The sequence below is a fragment of the Poromitra crassiceps genome (assembly GCF_964638095.1).
Source record: "Poromitra crassiceps genome assembly, chromosome: 9".
Taxonomy (NCBI): domain Eukaryota; kingdom Metazoa; phylum Chordata; class Actinopteri; order Beryciformes; family Melamphaidae; genus Poromitra; species Poromitra crassiceps.
In genome coordinates this window covers 28,902,407-28,917,108 of record NC_139630.1, presented here as the reverse complement: position 1 = coordinate 28,917,108, position 14,702 = coordinate 28,902,407, and the positions used below count along the sequence as shown (strand labels likewise).

General features: G+C 44.0%; 1 protein-coding gene across 1 annotated transcript in view; it reads right to left on the bottom strand.

The window, feature by feature from the left end:
- Window positions 1-1,104: 1,104 nt before the first annotated feature.
- The window catches only part of LOC310782240 (palmitoyltransferase ZDHHC14-like), a gene marked incomplete at both ends in the record, with an annotated part of 25,031 nt that continues 11,433 nt past the window's right edge, over window positions 1,105-14,702 (bottom strand). The window contains 5 exons of the mRNA XM_083642921.1: window positions 1,105-1,557; window positions 2,650-2,755; window positions 5,017-5,126; window positions 5,592-5,694; window positions 5,972-6,020. Of these exons, the coding sequence (XP_083499047.1) occupies window positions 1,105-1,557; window positions 2,650-2,755; window positions 5,017-5,126; window positions 5,592-5,694; window positions 5,972-6,020 (821 nt within the window). The remainder of the gene's footprint in view (window positions 1,558-2,649; window positions 2,756-5,016; window positions 5,127-5,591; window positions 5,695-5,971; window positions 6,021-14,702) is intronic.

The window sequence follows — 14,702 nt, the reverse complement described above, 5'->3', positions numbered from 1 at the left end:
CAGCAGGGCAACAGGGGTCAACGTGAGGTCAAACAGGGCTCCAACGTGTGAAAAAGAGGTGAAACCACAGAAACTGAGCAGATAGAACGGTCCTTTCTTCCACTGTTTGTCATGTTAATTCAGCTAGTTCAGCATAACGTGTTGACTATGGAATATGAAAGTGTTATTGCTATGGCGACAGCACAAGTCTGGACATTAAAGCTGCCTTCACATGATCTCCTCTTCTCTGCGCATCATCAAACCATAACCCTAACCAATATGCTATAAGCTAACATAGCTTAGCCTACCTTTAGTGGAGAAGAAAAGTTGTTGCTTACTCCAAACGGCTATCGGCTGAGACAGATGACCTCAACTAGAACCAATTCCACTAACTGCACAGATGTCAAAAGCTTTGACCGATTTAAACGGACAGCGGCAGGTAACAGATGAGCGCCCCCTACTGGAGGCAGAGTGACACTTCATTCAGCTACACAGCTAAAGTGTGAGCCGCTTTATACAGAAGTTACTGTATAAAGTTACTGTACTGTTCCTGTCCACCCAGGAACCTTGATTTGAATAGGAATGACTGTTCTATCCATTCTCTAGTTCTGGGTGAAACTGTGGTCAAAACCAAGGGGCAACCTCCATGGCTGCAACAAGAAATCTGTAAGAAGATTGTATAGAAGTGTATGGGGAAATGACACTACTCACTTGATTTATGACCTCAGTAAACACTTTCCCAATGAGTTGATGGTCTCAATCACTAGTTTCAAGTCTTCTTCAATACAGCCTGATGCTCATTTAGTACATTATGGTCCCATTTAGAGTCAAACATGATAAAGCAGGTTATGCTATGGGGCGTGATTGACAGGTCGCCGGTCCAGTGAGCGCGCGGCTCGCCAATCACGGACCAATAGCAGGCACCGCCGCGGCTCTGTCGGACACTAGTCTCGCCCTAGCTGCTTCTGGCTCCGAAAACCCGCCAAAATGGCGACGGCTAAATTGCCCAACTCCAGGCTTCAAAACGGGAGTCCGCAAACCAATGGTTGACATCACGGTGGCTACGTCCATATTTTTATACAGTCTATGGGTCAAACAGAAACAGAGTGAAGCAGGGGTGAAAGGTCAGACGGTGCTGAGTTTGACCAGACCGCGGACAGAGTCCTCGTGAAGAGTGTCCTGGCTGGCCGGGTCGTACAGTGCGGCCGGGCTGAGCGGGTGGGGCTCTGGCGGGGGGTGGAGGTGTGGGTGGGCGGGGGTGAGCGGGTGGGGCTGCGGCGGGGGGTGGAGGTGTGAGTGGGCGGGGCAGGGCAGGGCACCCTGGGGCGACGTCCCAGGCGTCCCCTCGGGACTGGTGAAGTGACGGTGGTGGTGGTGGTGGTGCAGCGTCAGGACGTCCCCCCCACAGGAGGGCAGCAGCGAGGGCTGGGTGGGGGCCAGGTAGGAGCAGGGCCCCCCCCCCAGGGTGGCGCTCTTCCCCCGCAGAGGGGCCAAAACCACGGGCTCGCTGTGCAGGAGAGGGGTGGCCGCCGCCTGCAGCACGAACTTAGTGCTCTGAATACACCGGTGCTGGTCACACTGAGAGAGAGAGAGAGAGAGAGAGAGAGAGAGAGATGCAAAACTGAGCAAAACAAAAAGGAATTTTAAAGTAGCTAGAAATATTGTGCGCTTTGTGCACTCATTTCTATTGTGCCTCGCACGCGCCGTGTGCTCATCTGGTCAACTGTTACTGTTCTAAGCAATTAACTGACTGCTTGACGAAGTTGTAAAAATATGTACATTGCATCAGTATTGTTATTATACAAATCCTGAGCCTTAAATCAATCTTACTCATGACAATTTAATGTAAGCAATTAACGTTTGTCACATGAAACTATCTGGCCAACAAACTGTAAGGCTATGGAATGAATGACCCTGTTATGAAAAGTCAAATAAAAAGAGTTATAATTTCATGTGAATAACTGTTGTGACAGTGACTCAGCCTATATCCAGTCTGTTCTGACAGTGACTCAGCCTATATCCAGTCTGTTCTGACAGTGACTCAGCCTATATCCAGTCTGTGCTGACAGTGACTCAAGCTTGTGGCATACTCTTCGCGCCCAGCCAAGCGCATAGGGCGCACGGCGATTATGACGTCATCGCACGGGGCGTGTCGGGGGCGAGGTCTGAGCGCAGCGCGGCGCGTCCATGAAGATTTTTCTATCAGCGCGTCGGGTTTTGCTGCCTGTGCCTGTGAGATCTCCGTGGTAGGCTATCAGTGGATATCTGCTGTGATTGAGTCCTCACCGTCGTAAAGTCGCCTTTAAAGCATACTGTTCGATTATAACGAACTAGTTGTGTGGCTTAGCCTTCCCAAATGTTGAGGGTCGTTTTTTATAATTTAATACATAGAATTGGGAACGTTACATTAAATTGCATTCAGACTGCCTGGAGCCTGGAGCTGCGCACTGAGTATGTTCTGTTTTGGCCCGCGCAGAGTGCGCGCGCCCTCCTCGGAGCCCCGCCTCCAGCGCGTGCGCGAAGAGTATGCCAGAAGCTTAAGCCTATATCCAGTCTGTTGTGACAGTGACTCAGCCTATATCCAGTCTGTTCTGACAGTGACTCAGCCTATATCCAGTCCACAACTTGTTTCTGGATTGGAAACCACAGAAGGAGAAGAGCTCCGCCCACCATGTGAGTGTGAAGCTGTGTGGAGGTGTAAACTCCACCGGTCCCGTTAGACTGCGAGACGGGCTGGGGTGTGTCACACTGGATCAGACCTCTCCTGTCAATCAAACTGAGAGAGAGCGAGAGAGAGAGAGAGAGAGAGAGAGAGAGAGAGAGAGAGAGAGAGAGAGAGAGAGAGAGAGAGATCACAGTGAGTTATCTTTTTCACATTTCTTGCTTATTTGCAACAGTAAACAGAGAATGAACAAATCTAACATTCATTGTAGAATAGCACTTGACCCCTAACTGCCCTGCAGAGCTGGGACACTGTGTGTGTGTGTGTGTGTGTCTGTGTGTGTGTGTGTGTGTCTGTGCGTGCGTGCGTGCATGTGTGTGTGCGCGCGCGTGTGTGTGTGTGTGTGTGAGAGAGAGGCTGACTTGGTGTGAATTGACAAAAAAGGGCTGAACATAGGTTAACTAATGTGTAATTAACCCAAAGGTCTCCTTATTAAACACAGAGGCTACAATGCCACACACAGAACAGCTGACAAGAGAGACTTAAAGCAGGACTAAACCCCAAAACACTTTTTTTTCAGCTTTTAACCAATATGGCTTTTGGTGTGGTGTGTGAAGGATTCTGGCCAAAATCGCCACATTTGAGACCAAACTGTTACATAAGCTGTTTTCCCACATGCGCCTTTTACCGCTAAATGACCGGAACGCGGTCTAATGCCTTCATGTATGAAAGTTGTTGTTCCGGTATAAGCGCGACCCCGTCGTCGCGGACATTTCACCAGTTTCGAGCCAGTCAGAAGAGCGGTATGCACGATAAGGCACACAAGTGTAGAACGGGTCCAGTCATTTGCCGCGACACCGGTCCTTGGGCGAGGTGTACACACGTTGCTTAACGTTCACTTCCAGCATGCATCATCTAATCATTCGCGCACATCAAAGCAAACTACTTCCACATTTCGCTTCGTGCATTTGCTTTCTCTACATACATACAGGCGTTGGGCAGCTTGCAAGCCTCTGCCATTCTCGCTGTGTCTGTCCTGTGTGGCTGCTGCAAAGTGCGGAGGACTGAGTGAAGGACTGGCCTCTCTCGAGCAGAGAGGGGAGGGGAGAAATCGGCTGTGTTTATTACGCTGGCTTGACGCTGCTCTTAAGTCAAACGAGTCAGCAATATTATCAAAAGAGTGGACGCCGGCTCCATGTTTGTTTGTTGTTTTTTTCTGACTGGCCTCAGTGGCCTGCAGCACAGTTTATACGTCATGACCCCAGGCCACTCTCCTCCGCCCCCCACCCCACCCCACCCCCCACCCCACCCCACCCCACCCCCCAACATACCGGCTATTTGACGATTAGATTCCCACATGCGAGCGCTCAGGTGTGAAGGGAAATTCCGGGAAATGTCCGATATTGACTTACAGGTAATTTTCCGGTACGCATGTGGAAAAACGGCTATATTGTACAAAATGCATCATTTTCACCAGGAAAAGTGCCCTCTATGGGTTGAAACCTTTTTTTGGGCCCTTTTCCTGGTTGTGTGTCACGTCACTGCCAACTCCGGCCTTTCCCACTCATGTGAAAATGTTTTTTTTCATGTGATCATTACTGTAGTTCACGCCAGGAGAGTTGCAACATCTCCATTCACTCCAATGGACCCATTTTTAGCGCGAGCCCTTTAACAACGCAAGGCATTATGGGTACTTGCTACTGTGGCTAATGTTAGCGGCTAGTTAGTTATGTTACATGGCAGTAAAATGCCACTGAATTACCAAATGGATATAACTTTTAACCATTTCGAGTAACACTGTTTCCATACAGACCATCAGCGTTGAAAATTGAAAATACTGCCTGTCATACAAAAAAGAAAGAGGGGTTTGGAGGTGGGCCATCTGCCTCTGTCGATGATCTGATTTGACAGTTCTGATCAGCTGGAGTTGGCGTTGGCCAATCCTGGCGTGTTCCGCCCCCAAATCGAGTGTGTTCTGGCACTAAAGCGAGTGGGTTCTGGTACAACCAGGCTCTCTGGCGTGAGCCACTTATGTTACTTTGGAGCAGTGCTGTAAATACGATATTCCTGGAATGCGAGTTTAACGAACCATTTGTATGTTACATACTTATTGGCCAAGTTATTAGTTAGTTGATGGGCTAGGAATTCTGCCAGGGTACAAGGGACTATAATAGGTGGCCATCTTGCCTGCAGAATTTTCAAATCAAGGAGAATACCGCTTTGCCAGAAATCTGGGGGGTTTAGTCCCCCTTTAAAGAGAAGTTTCAAAGTAAAAGCAGAGTTTGTGACCTGGGAGGCAGTGAAGTTTCAAAGTAAAAGCAGAGTTTGTGACCTGGGAGGCAGTGAAGTTTCAAAGTAAAAGCAGAGTTTGTGACCTGGGAGGCAGTGGGCCACACAGAGCAGCACAGCAGTTGGTCAGGATGTTTCCGTAGCTGTAGGGGTTGTAGTTCTCCTTCCCTCGCTTGGTGGACCAGGAGCCTTTAATCTGGACCAGAACCAGACACAGAAAGAGAGGCAAGATCTACTGACTGCATGAAATGAACATGACTTGTTTAAGGAATAGTGCACCCAAAAATTTAAATTCAGTCATGACTCATTCTCATGCCAGTACAATCTCGGGTGAGTGTTCTTTTCTTTATACAACTTACCTGAGTTCTCCAGGCTTGCTGCTGTAGCAGCTTATTCCAGTGAATGGGGAGCTGGATGTGGAATAAAATCAAAGTCTTCTGACGTGGCTTTTTTGGACCAGAACACTCCCCGTTAAGTTCACTGGCAGAAGCTCCTCCAGCAGCCAGCTGGATGGACCATGAGTTTGACTTTAATACCAGAGATTGGAGTTGAATCCCCAGCTTGTACAAATGAATTAGTCCTCATTCTGTTGGGGACCACCTGGAGCCCTCTGTGGGACTCCTGGGTGGCCCCCGGACCCCAGGTTGGGACTGGTACTCACGTCCTCGTTGGTGGTCTGGTTGGAGCTGATCAGGTAGGTGTGGAACCCGGACAGGCCGACGATGGACCAGACGGAGAAGAAACACACCACCACCTCCAGCACGGTGAGAGCAGCGTCAAGGAGAAACCCAACAAGTGCTCCAGACTAAGGTTGTCAAAAGTATCGATAAGTATCAATAATAAAAATTTGAAACGGATACAATACTAATTTGCAACAGTATGGATACCCGTAGTGCTTTCTCTCAATGAAAAATCAAACTACTGATTTTTCCCTCCCTCTCATAGAGACACTGCGGAGTGTGTCATCATTCAGAAACCACGCCCAAAACGGCGGGAAACAAACCCTCCAAGTCCAAGTCCCCATCTCTGGTCAAAGGATATCTGGCTGGGCTGTCTTTGAGCGCGCTGAGGAAGCCCGTCCGGTTTGACCCTGCAGGACAGACAGACAGTCAGTCAGGCAGTCAGTCAGACAGACATTCAGTCAGACAGACAGACAGACAGTCAGACAGACAGACAGACAGACAGACAGTGTTCAGGTTAATTTAGTTTTACGTAAAAAAGACAATCTGACAGTTTGGCGTTTCAGTTGGCGTTACAACCCCCCGGGAAGAGCACCTCCTACTGGTCCTCCAGCACCACTTCGAGCACCAGTCTCCCATCCGAGGACTGACCACAGTCAGACCTGCTTAGCTTCCCCAGCAAGCCAGTGATGTAATGCAGGAGCCACAGTGCTGGCTGATTGAAAATAGACTAGATGCAGACTAGATGAGTCTGCGTACAGACAGGAAGTGGAGAAATTGAAGGCATGGTGCGACACAAACAACCTCTCCATCAATGTGAAGAAGACGAAGGAGATGATAATAGACTTCAGGAAATCCAGCTCCACCCCCCCCTCCCCTCATCATCGGGGGAGCAGCTGTCGAAGTTGTCCCATGTTTTAAATATCTGGGAGTGCACATCTCCAACACTCTCACATGGAGCCTGAACACAACCAGTACAGTGAAGAAGGCCAACCAACGCCTCTACTTCCTGAGGAGGCTGAAGTGTGCTGGCCTCGGCACCTCAGTCCTCACCTCCTTCTACAGGTGTGTGGTGGAGAGCGTCCTCACCTCCTGCATCACTGTGTGGTATGGCAGCTGCTCTGCCGCAGACAAACACGCACTGCAGCGTGTGGTCAAAACCGCACAGAAGATCACTGGCTGCAGCCTGCCAACCATCAGTGACATCTTCCAGGACAGATGCAGGAGTAAAGCTGGTAAAATCATGAAGGACTGTACCCACCCTGCCAATGGACTGTTTGCCTCTCTCCCCTCTGGTAGGAGGCTACGCAGCATCAAAGCCAGAACCACCACGCTCAAGAATAGCTTCTTTCCGGTGGCTGTGAGAATTATGAACAATGCATAACCACTCGTAACGTTGCACACTTTAGTTTTCACGTATCTAATTATATACATATATATTACTATCTTTTATATATAGTACATAGCATGTATTATATCTATATATGTATATATCTAAATGCTGCTCGTGTAATGTTTTACCTTTTTTTTTACGTATCTAATTATACACATATATATTATTTTTTATATATAGTACATAGTATGTATTATATCTATATATGTATATATCTAAACTGCTGCTTGTGAAATTAACTGCTGCCACACTCCTCGCACTTTAATGCCGCCAGCTGTGAGCGTAACAAAATGAACTTTAAGTGGCTCCTTGTTGAGCGAACACATGCACCTTAAACTGTTTCCCTTGCTCTTACATCAGGTATTATGTTGTTTTTATGATGATTCTAATTTATATGTTTTTTATATTGTTCTCCTTCTTAGTACTCAGTTGTTTTTATGACATTTTATGATTTATGATATCCTAGTTGATATATCCACCAGGACCTTGAGTTCATATTTCGTTCCCTTCCATGTTTCATGTTTTGGAATGACAATAAATATCCTTGAACCTTGAACTTGAAATAGACTTTTTTCCCCCGGGGGAGGTTAACATGTTGACACTCAGTACAGTGCAGACAGATATGGACTATCCTTTCTTCCCACAATGCCTTGCTCTGGGTTTGATTGATGAGTGACAGCAAACAGGAGAGGCAGCCTCCATATCTGCAGGGTCAGCAGCTCTCCTGACAGGCTGTCAATCAGAGGCAGGGGGCGGGGCTGAGGAGGAGGGGGCTGGGCCATAGAGTCAGCAGCTCTCCTGACAGGCTGTCAATCAGAGGCAGGGGGCGGGGCTGAGGAGGAGGGGGCTGGGCCATAGAGTCAGCAGCTCTCCTGACAGGCTGTGACCCACTGTGTTTACACTACTGCCCCCCGCACTTCCTGAATGGTATTGCATTAAGGACTTTTTGATATAAAAGAAAGTAAAAGTGGATTTTATGCAACAAGTTGGAAGCGGCGTCATCTGTCGCTATCTAGAAGAGGATGTTAGGCATCGGATAGGTTCTTCACTTCAACTTTCTGCCTCAGGTAAATCATCTTTTAAGACGTAGCCGCGAGAGCGGAAAGCTGGTCTGATGGGGAAATGTTAAGTGGGTCCCCGGGCGCTAATGCTCAGTATGAGCGAGAAGCGCCCGGCTAGCAGGGTAAGCTAGCTGACACCGTACAAACTAACCGCACTGAAATGAAGTAATGTTTTTTTACGCTTTTGACTATTCTAAAATCAAAGTGAAAAGAAAGTGATGATGTTTGTTATATTTAGCTAATGGGTGTTTAACGTTTTTCTCTTGCGAGAGGTTTTGTGGGCGCGGCCATAGGAGGAGCTTTGGGGGGAGATCTTTGTTCTTCTTCGTCGATTGGAAGGGTCACAAGGTATTATGGGATATCCTAACCCACCAACGGTGGTAAAAAGGAGTATGAATACATGCGCACTAATATTCCACTATTTCTTCACTGTCACCATGTGTTTTTGTTTGTTTGTGACAAACTTTATATAAACAATATGGCATGGTGCAACATTGGTTATTTCCAAGTCCAGACCTTCACCATGTGGTGTGCCTGTGTGTTGGACGCTGCCAGGAGGTTCTTAAACATTGGGGACATTTCAGGAGACGAGCTGAACAGAAAACTGAATGAAGCGTTCTCACCAGCGTAGACACTTTGGGTCACAGTCTGGACAGTTGGGTGAATAAGACACATATTATAGTAGTTTGAAATGTGAAGCTGAAATGTGAAATGTGAAACACTAGGTGGGAGTGTAATGCAACACAAGTTGCCAACCGCCATAAAACCTAAAAGAGGAAGAAGAGGAAAAAGAAGAAGTGGTGGACTTGTTCCATTTGCTTCGTTACTTCTACTTTCAGAGTCTCTGTGCGGGCAGCTCCAGTAAATGTAAGTCCTATCAATTGCAATAATCTCTGTAATAAGAGTTAATTTATGTTGCTATGCTAAGTCATTTGCATCTGTATGATAACAGCAATTTAAATCTTGTATTTTATTTCTGTAGAACCACACATAACAATAGAGGCCTAGTTGTAACGGAAAGAGAAGAGGACAGTAAATAAAGTAACGTAGTGTACATTGTCTCGTCGTGTTCTTGCTGGACATGCTGTAGTGTAGTCGATGCCAGTCACCGTCTGAGATCATCTATAATGTAGAAGTCACACTTCAAAACACACTCAGTGTTCTGTGATCAATGTCTATGTCTATAGTTGAACAGGCTGTGGGCCTATAGTCTATTTCAACACACAGGAAATAAGTCAGATAGGGCTGCTTCCTCCTGCCTCTCCCTGACTCGTGATCTGCAGCTGCTGAACTTGGCAAAACGTTAACCTGGACATGAATGACACAAATCAATTTCTACCGACACTCCACTACATTTCAGAGGGGAATATTGTACTTTCTACTCCACTACATTTATTTCACAGCACTGTTGTTGGAATTCTCAGCTTTTTTATTTATTTGCTATGTACTTTGTGTGAAACGTGCTTTACAAATAATGTTTTATCATCATCATCCTTATTATTAAATATTATTACAATAGTATTATTATTTCTCGAATCGGCCTGAAGGTGGCGCTATATATAGAGGTTTTACCTTAAAGGCCATAACTTCCACGCCGTTTGTCCGATTTTCAAACTTTTTTTTTCTCCAGATGTTCAGGTGAACCTGCTCTACAAATTTGCCTCAAGGACCCTTAAGGTCCGTCTGGATTTTTTTTTTGATGTTTTGAAAAGCTTGGAAAACACATTTTTGACATCTCCTCCTAGACCGTTTGACCGATTTCCACCAAAATCGCTAAGAAGCATCTATGGAGCAAGCTCTATTAGCGATCTTCGGAGACCATCCCAGACCATGTGTCAAATCTTGTGCAATTCGACCAAAAGGGGGCGCCATAAACGCCAGAAATGGGCATGGCCTAACACAAAAAAGGCAGTAACTCCGCACCCGTTTGTCCAATGATCGCGAAACTTGGCAGATATATCAGGGAGGATGTCCTAGTCAAAATCAGAAGTTTTGCCATCATTGGTGAAATTGGGCGGGGTCTATGGTGTAAGCATGTAATAGCTGTAAATCAAGTCCATTCGCCTAATCGGTTGCAAACTTCTCAGCCTCATCTGGAATGGCATTTCTGACAGGCTATTTCGCAATTTGACCAAAAGGGGGCGCCGCAGATGTAAAAAGTGGGCGTGGCCTAACACAAAATATGCCGTAACTTCACACCCGTTTGTAACTCCCAGGCTGTTTCTCCAATTTTCAAGCAACTTTTTCCCACAGGTACACCTGAACGTGCTCTACAAATTTGCCTCAAGGACTATTAGGTGTTCAATTTGCGCAAGGCTTGAACCCCTGCCATTGCCGCTTGCGGCTATATTTATTATTATTATTATTATAACAGTATTATTACCATTGTGTTCCCTGTTTTACCAACAGTCTCTGTTTGATTATGTCAGAGCTGATTGGCAGGAAGAGATCTGGTGGAGGAGGAAAGCAAGAGAGAAAGATGAATTCTTCAGAAGAGGTGAGAAAATTTGAATCTGTCGGTAAAATTAACCTGTTCTATTTGTATGTGTGTGTGTGTGTGTGTGTGTGTGTGTGTGTGTGTGTGTGTGTGTGTATTCCTTTCTTCCTTCTTTCCTTTTCCTAGTGTGTTTTGTTGTGGTGTAGTTGTGTAGAAGTGTAGGGGTGGGAGGTTGGGGGTTTGAATGAAATGTGCACAACTGACTATGAAATGTTTGAATGTTTTTTGTGAAACTTAATAAAAAGAAAATAAATTAACCCGTTAGCTCGTTTATTTAAAGGATGCTGTACTGTACGTCGTCAGCATGATTGCTAATTATTCTCTCTGCCTCCTTAATTGTGGTAACATTAGCCTGTTGGCTTGGTTATTCATACATTTATGATGAGATATTTTACAATGCAAAGCTGCTGCTGTTGTCCAGATCTGGATGAACTAAAATATGATGTAATTTATTGTATGATATGATAATTGATACGTTACACAGTACATACAACAATATATGTTTGTCTGTTAGCATATGCTTTCATATCATAAAATCCTTTGTCATAGATAGTAATGACTTCATATTCTTTATATCTTTCTCTATGAAACAGAGAAACACCAACAGACCAAAACACCACCGCTGTCTGCAGTGTGGGAAATCTTTCAGTCGGCCAAGTCACCTAATAACACATCAACGCATTCACACTGGAGAGAAGCCATACTCCTGTGACCAATGTGGAAGCAGCTTCAGTCGGTTAGCTAACCTAACAACACATCAACGCATTCACACTGGAGATAAGCCATACTCCTGTGACCAATGTGGAAGCAGCTTCAGTCGGTTAGCTCACCTAACAACACATCAACGCATTCACACTGGAGAGAAGCCATTCTCCTGTGACCAATGTGGAAGCAGCTTCAGTCAGTTAGCTAACCTAACAACACATCAACGCATTCACACTGGAGAGAAGCCATTCTCCTGTGACCAATGTGGAAGCGGCTTCAGTCAGTTAGCTCACCTAACAACACATCAACGCATTTACACTGGAGAGAGAAGCCATTCTCCTGTGACCAATGTGGAAGCAGCTTCAGTCAGTTAGCTCACCTAACAAGAGAACATATAGCCTACCTCTGATGTCAGCACAGCAGTTTATGCATGCCATGATATTTTTTCATTTATCATAGTGTATAACCGTCTGGGGCCAGTCCAACCAAACAACAATTACACCCATTAGATCTTTATATACTGTATAAACAGGCATCAGTCAGATGGCACCATTGCATAATTCTACAGAAACATAAGCTACTAAGTTTTGACAGTTTTGTAGACTTTTCATTGATAAAACAGATTTTAAGTGTGTAAACAACCTTCCCCCAGATATATTCTGTCAACTGCTAAACAAACAAGACAGTGGGATCAGAACTAGAGGTGCAACAAGTGGAAATTGTAGAGCAGCAAAACACAGAAGAACATTTGGTCAGTCATCTTTCTCAGTAAGAGGTACACAGCTATGGAATACATTAGCATCTGACATTAAACACCTGACAGAGATGAAGGCTTTCAACACACGTGCAAAACAATGGCTGAAACTGAAACAAGCCTGTGAACACTGACTGTTCACAGGCTTGTATAGCTACTGTACATGCTGTCTGTGAACACTTACTTTCGTTTCTTTTCTCGTTCAATTTGAATTTGATTTCATACTTGCTGATTTTGTTTCTACTTATGATGTTGTACTTATTCACAAGTAGAGGCCTCGTATAGGCCCTTGCGGGTCTCTTGCCTCTACTTTGCACTTTTTGTTTTGTTTATCTTGGTAACTTTCAGTATTTCTGTATGTTTTAATGTGTTAAAAAAATAAAAAATAAATAAATAAATAAATAAATAAATAAATAAATAAATAAATAAACACTGACTGTTCACAGGCTTGCATAGCTACTGTACATACTTTATTTCCCTTGTGTCGCCCTCAAATGTCATCTTCACTCATTGTTGTCTCAGTTACTGTTGTAATGGTTGTTTTGTTTCTCTGCATATGAGTTTAGTTTGAGTTAGTTTTAGTCCTATGTGTTTTTATATAGCTATGTGCATTCAATTCAATTCAATTCAATTTATTTATTTGTTCGATAGGGGACATGTGTACATTAATGAACATTTAAAAAAAATGTAAATGCACGACAATTGTAGTCACAAGACTGATTTCCATTGTTAGTCCCCCTGCCAGATGATACAGGCTTAGAGTCCTGATAGGGGTAAAAAATAACATAGTGCAACAAAATACATATTTAAAATGTAAACACAATGAAAAGTGCAAGTATGCAGAAATATACAATCCGATACTAAGAACCTGAGTTTGAGATCTACATTGCTAAGTGTAAAGTGCAAAGTACAAATATACAGGAATATACTAAGAACCTGAGTTTGAGAGTTTGAGAGTTTCAAGCTTCCAAAAGCCTAACCAGGGACAAGGACTGCAAATTAGCTACAGTATGGCTAGAAGTCCTATATACACTGTTGCATCGGTTGCACATTTTAAATGTAGCAATGCTTCAGTGGTTCCCAACCTTAGGGTTGTGACCCTAAGTGGCGTCGCCTGGAATTCAAATAAGGTCACCTGACATTTCTAAAAGAAAAGAAAAAAAATACACCACACACAATTTAAAACTAGCCAAGATGATTAGGGTCACTTGTGTTTTTTAGTTTTTTTTTGTTCTGAGTTTAAGTGAAAGTGATCATCTCTAAGACTTCAGTTTTGTTCTCTTGGGTGACACCTACAGTATGGTGATGAGTGGTAATTGCAGGTGAAACAGTGTCAATGGGCTCACTATCAGACAGATAGTGACTTTAATTATTTAATTTTTTTTAGATGAAAATGTTTGAGATTATAACTTTAAATCAAGATTCTGAGAATAAAGTCAGAATTCTGAAAATAAAGTCAGAATTCTGAGATTAAAGACATAATTCTCAGATGAAAGTCAGAATTCTGAGGGGAAAAAGAAGCATACTGTTAGATGTGAGATGTCACTGATGATATTATTGATGGTGTACCGCAATTTGAATGTCTAGGGTTTTGCGACGTCAAAATCGGGTCACAAGCCAAAAAAGGTTGGGAACCCCTGGTTTATGTATTGTCCCTGTCAAATAAACAAATACATAATTAATAAATAATAAATAATGGTGTGATAGGGTATAAGACAAACTTCACTTGTATAGACAGTTTTCACTGAATTGTGTTGCTAGGCAACAGTTTGAAATCTAGCTTATTTCCTGTCAGATATTGTATTAGCAAACACTGCAACAGGAAGTAAGCTAGGGGAGATTTAGAATGTTTAGAATATTGTGCCAATAAAAGTGATTCTGATTCATCTTCCACGTTGTTTTATTCATTCAGGCCAATGTGATGCTAGCCAGCTTATGGGGCTAATTTAGCTGTACAGTGGTGGGGTTCATGTGTGTCTCACGCACGCACGCATGCACGCACAGCGTAGCGGTCACATCAATATACAGAGATAAGAAGTAGGAAGATAACTAAAGACAATAACAAAGTTGCAAGTGCAATCAAATCAAGTAAATATATACAATATGTACATGAGTGGTGAAGTGTTTTGTGGATGATAAATATGAATTTAGATAAATAGGCATTAAATGTGCAGGGAATTTACATGAATTTACAGTCCCAGTTAAACAGGCATTAAATTAGATATGATTTACAGTTTTACGGGGGGTGGGAGTTCAGTTGAGTTTGGGAGAAGGTAGTGAGTTTGTGTGTGTGTGTGTGTGTGTGTGTGTGCGTGGGGGGGGGGTTGTTGGTGAGGTCCTTGGCGGAAGGGGATATATATATATATATATATATATATATATATATATACACACACACACACACACACACCGGTATATATATATATATATATATACACACACACACACACACACAGGTATATATATATATATAAGTTATATATATTACCGAGTTACTGCTAAAAGTAATATATTACATGTAATATGTATGTCACTTTTTTAATGAGTTATCGCCAACACTGAGAATGACTTAAAACAATCACACAGTAGGAGCACATAGGAGCGTAGACACTCCTTGCTGAAGCACGTATCGGTGCAGAAATGCTCCAGAGACAGAGACGGAGACAGAGAGAGAGAGAGACA